Consider the following 4,662-nt stretch of genomic DNA (forward strand, 5'->3'; position numbering starts at 1 on the left):
ATGTCATAACATCTATATATATCTATATATATAAAAGAAAGTTGTGTTAGTTACACCATTTATAACTCAAGAACGGCTGAATCGATTTGACTGAAAATTGGTGGGCAGGTAGCTTAGAACCAGGAAAAGGACATAGGATAAGTTTTACCCCGTTTTCTATTTTTTTTTATTCCGCGCGGACGGAGTCGCGGGTAAAATCTAGTGCGTGATATTTTTTTGTAAATTTCGAAACTGGCAACATTAAATCGTGCAGCTGCCGCGAAACTGGCTGGAACATATTTCTATCTCTGCTTTTTCAATCGGAATGACAAAGACGACAATAAACTTATTTGAGAGTTGAACCTCGCGGTCATAACGCGTTGTCAAGCAAAACGAATATTTAAGGTTGTCAAACTAAAAGCCAAATAAAGACATCAAAATAAACAAATCGAGAACAAGATTATAAAGGTTATATTGTAATTTAAGCATTAGCAGCGATAAGCTATAAATATAGTCTTCTTGAAGCTAAAAATGTGATAATTTTTGAATTTTTGTGGTTGTAATGTGATGTTTTTATTAAGTTTAGAGTCTTATCATATTTAAGTCACACCGATAATAGAATAAATATGGAATCTTTTGTGCGTTATCGAAACATTTTATTATTAGTTGTATTTGTAAGCAGCGTGAATTCGTTGCCATACGACGGTAAGTTTAAAATTTTGTTTAGTTCATAACTAATAAAACTTAATAATACGATAATGATCATAAATAGAATTGATTAGGCTAAGTCTATACAGTATAACAATTGGTGTGTAGGTTGATTATGATGTGCTTGATGCTACATGTGTCAGTTATTTTGTTCACACTATTAAACAAACTTTTCTTACATTCTACTTTTAACAGTGCACTGGCTCGGAGGACCTACAATAATTGATAGGGAGATCAAACCGAATAAAGAAACAATTGACATATATTGTTACAGTGGATGTAATAAGAATTTATTTGTCTTGTGGCAGACAGTTAAGGTAAGTTTCAATGTATTAATCAATAGAAACAAACCCAAATTATATAAATTGTAACCTTTTTCTATATCATAAGGTGAGGAAGCAGCCATCAGTTGTTGCTGGTGTTAAAATTATATAAAAATAATGGCAAGGCTGTTATAATGTACAATTATTTTTTATTTTTACAGTTCAATTTAAAAATAAAAAATGATGAATTCAACCAATATATTGGAGAGAATCCAGAAGATGTTTATAAAGACTACACAGAGAACAGCTACGGCTGGGCTGTTGTCAATCCGTTCCAGAAGAAATCGTACAAGAGTATCTCAATCGACCTATTTACACCAACATGTATGGCCATAGACACAAAGCATCGCCATAGTATAGAGTTACATATACAGAGTGAGTTTATTAAAAAAAAACTTGAAAAATTTGTCTTCAAATTAAAAATGTTTGAAATATTGCTCATGTTATTTTACAGGAGTAGACATGTGGCGAGTGCTATTAATGGCCCTTGGTCTAGTGTTAATATTCTCTTCAAAAGCCTTAAGTGGTAATCCAGTATTCTTCTATGTTTGTGGAGTCCTGGTCGGAGTGTCAGCTTCCTTTTTACTCCTAGTCTATTATTTTAGCAAGCTATTACCTAGGGTGAGATATTTTATGTATTATATGTTAACTATTAAAAAAAAAAACTTGGAATTATAAGAGGTGTGTTTTGAAGGTGCACTATGGAACACCTAGAATTCTATTACAATTTTGTATCAAAGTGACCACCAGCTCAGTCTGTGCCGCTGAAAGTGTTAAATAATCTTTTTAATATTATAAATGCGAATGTTTGGATGTACGGATGGATTTTTGTTAGAAGATATCTCCAAAACAGCTGCATGTATCTTGACAAAATTTAGTATAGATGTGGAACAAAGTCTGGAAGAACACATAGGCTACCTGTAACCCCGGAAATGTATACAGTTTCTGTGGGATTTGTTTGATTTGCATATTTACTTAATAACTCTGCAACGGTTCAAAACATCTTGTTGAAATTTGGCACAAATAGAACATAGTCTTGTATAACACATGAGATACTCTTCACCTTTTTTTTTTTATTCGAAGTTGACGATGTCATAGACAAAAGTTACATGTAAATAAAATCAACCTTTCCCGAGACACAATTGTCATGACTAAAACCTCGATATTTTTACAATCGTCCAATGAACTACAGGGACAAGTGAATCTTGGTTTTTCGGCCGCTTTTTTACCTTTGTCTGTTATTAAAAACAAAAAAGAAACATAACTTTACAGAAATTTATCTATATCTAGTCCATTAATGGATATTTTCTAACTTTTTATTACAGAAAACTCTAACATACGGCATACTGATCGGTGGTTGGACAGTAGGAGTATACTTGATCCGTCAGGCCTGGGAGAATGTACAGAGTATCCTGATGTCGTACCAAGTGTATATGTTCTGGTACACTTTGATTGTGACCTTTGTCAGTTTTGTAGTCTGCTATAGAATTGGTCCACCAAAAAACCAGAGGAGCAAGAACCTTGTTATGTGGACGTTACAGGTAAGTTTTGGTTTAACTGTTTTCAAATATCTCGGCCGCGAATTTTTGGTACATTCACTTATAAAAAAAAAAATTACTTATCAATTCGACTGTTTTTTTTTTATGTGTGTTATTGAATATAGGCATGAAGTTGTTTGAATTAAACTATTTCATTTCATCTAACAAACATTAACAGCAACCAATCCTTACTAAAAATGTTTTTTTAGGACAAAATATCTAGAAGTTTTTTATGTCTCTGGGTGTTATTAAAGTAATTGTTTATTGTCTATGATAAATAACAATCTGCGCGTTATTGTGTAGGTGATAGGAGCTATAATGATATTCTTCAGCAGCCAGTACCGCGAGGCCTCGACCATGGTGTGTGTTCTAGCACTCTGCATCAAATACTTCCCACAGACATGGCTCTACAGAGTACAGGCATATTGGTGAGTATTGTGTACCCTGTCAAACAGTGCCATTTTTGGCACTACCTGAATGCTACGTCCCCCCTTTTTACCATTACTTTAAGGTGGTGGTACTTTGACGCTAGTACTAACAGTTTCTGTAACCATTTAAAACAGATTAATTCGAACTTTTTCTTACTACCTTCAAAAATCCATTCAAAATTTATTTTACTGTCCCTCCTGGGTCTGTCGATGATTGCAGGGGTTCCAAACTAGACCATTTTAACAATTGTTTGGGATCTAGGAATCTTTAAGACATTCTGTGTGTGCCAGGCGACGTAAGTTCCCCCCTCAGCGCCGGTTGCTCACCAGCGAGGAGTACTACGAGGAGGGCGCGCGCGAGACAAAGCGCGCGCTCGACAACCTGCGCCAGTACTGCAGCAGTCCCGACTGCAAGCAGTGGAGCGTCATCATGAAGATTAGCGACGCTAAAAGGTTATTATTCTCATCACCCCCCTCCCCCCACTCACATACACGCGCACGCCACACATATACATATGAAGTACGACAATCATAGCACATATCGGGAGTGTACCAGAACTTTTAAACTTTAAAAAAACATTCTATTATATCTGGAACTAACTGTCGCCCGGGATAAAGAAAAAAGGTAAACTGTGGTACAGTTTCATTTCATCAAGATTCGTTGAGCCATTCAGGAGAAACTATTAAACATCCATCCATCCAAGCATTCGCATTTATAATATTAGTAAGATTACCAAATATTTAAGAGGATTCAATGTAATTTTGAATTATTTTTTGTTGTAGGTTCGCAAGCTTTGTGGAAGGTAATTCCCACTTGAGTGATGATGAAGTAATGGACTATGAGTCGTACGCGTTCTCCTTAGAGAGAGACAAGCCGGTCGCCAACTCCACGCGCGCTTACGACATCTCCGACGACGACTCCTCCACTGATGATGAAGACTATCTCTGATGAAGTTAACATTTCTTGATATTGCGGTGAAGTAAATGCTTAAAATGTATTAAGTCGAGGTGAGTTGTGTGATGTGTTTTTAACTATCTCGATATTAAAAAATGTAAAGGGGTCAGTAATATTTGGCAGGTTTGATAGTAATATTTGGCAGGTTGGATAGTAATATTTGGCAGGTTTGATAGTAATATTTGGCAGGTTGGATAGTAATATTTGGCAGGCTGGATAGTAATATTTGGCAGGTCTGATAGTAATATTTGGCAGGTTGGATAGTAATATTTGGCAGGTCTGATAGTAATATTTGGCAGGTTGGATAGTAATATTTGGCAGGTCTGATAGTAATATTTGGCAGGTTGGATAGTAATCTTTTTACTAATTTCTAGCGATTTATTATCTGTCAAAGAAACATACTGATAACAAATATTTTAGGTTCTAGATTATTTTATCGTTTAGATAAAATTTATCGTGTAATTAAAAGACTTTTGTAGATCTTAGGAATAAAAACATGTTGTGTCAAGATATTATTCTTACATTTTGGTTCAATATTCAAAAAGGTTGATGACCTCGAAAAGTTTGTACCTAAAAACTAGTTTTTTTTTTTTTCGTTTGAAGGATTATGTGTTTTTAGTTTAATTTCTTTACATTTTTTACAAATTTAATTACCTTTTCTATTTGCTTAATTTTATTTGAGACGAGATTTTTTTTTTATTTAAATCTTTTCGTAAAATTTATCCTCTAAA

At 34.5% G+C, this 4,662-nt stretch overlaps 1 protein-coding gene across 1 annotated transcript; it reads left to right on the plus strand.

Moving 5' to 3' along the window:
* The first annotated feature begins 327 nt into the window (after positions 1 to 327).
* On the plus strand, positions 328 to 4,322 carry LOC106720218 (nuclear envelope integral membrane protein 1). Its single transcript, XM_014514809.2, has 8 exons — positions 328 to 684; positions 883 to 1,004; positions 1,172 to 1,385; positions 1,465 to 1,631; positions 2,336 to 2,551; positions 2,852 to 2,976; positions 3,268 to 3,429; positions 3,760 to 4,322. The coding sequence occupies exons 1-8, from the start codon at positions 606 to 608 to the stop codon at positions 3,923 to 3,925; spliced, it is 1,251 nt and encodes a 416-aa protein (XP_014370295.2). The 5' UTR covers positions 328 to 605; the 3' UTR covers positions 3,926 to 4,322.
* Positions 4,323 to 4,662: the final 340 nt, after the last annotated feature.

The sequence above is a fragment of the Papilio machaon genome, chromosome 8 (genome assembly GCF_912999745.1).
Source record: "Papilio machaon chromosome 8, ilPapMach1.1, whole genome shotgun sequence".
In the NCBI taxonomy this organism is placed as follows: Eukaryota; Metazoa; Arthropoda; class Insecta; order Lepidoptera; family Papilionidae; genus Papilio; species Papilio machaon.

What these genes read in the sequence shown, in the direction of transcription:
- LOC106720218 (XM_014514809.2), top strand. Translation starts at nt 606, where the DNA reads ATGGAATCTTTTGTGCGTTATCGAAACATTTTATTATTAGTTGTATTT. An exon ending in GAATTCGTTGCCATACGACG is followed by an intron (nt 685 to 882) that starts GTAAGTTTAAAA and finishes TACTTTTAACAG; the next exon opens with TGCACTGGCTCGGAGGACCT. An exon ending in TATAGAGTTACATATACAGA is followed by an intron (nt 1,386 to 1,464) that starts GTGAGTTTATTA and finishes GTTATTTTACAG; the next exon opens with GAGTAGACATGTGGCGAGTG.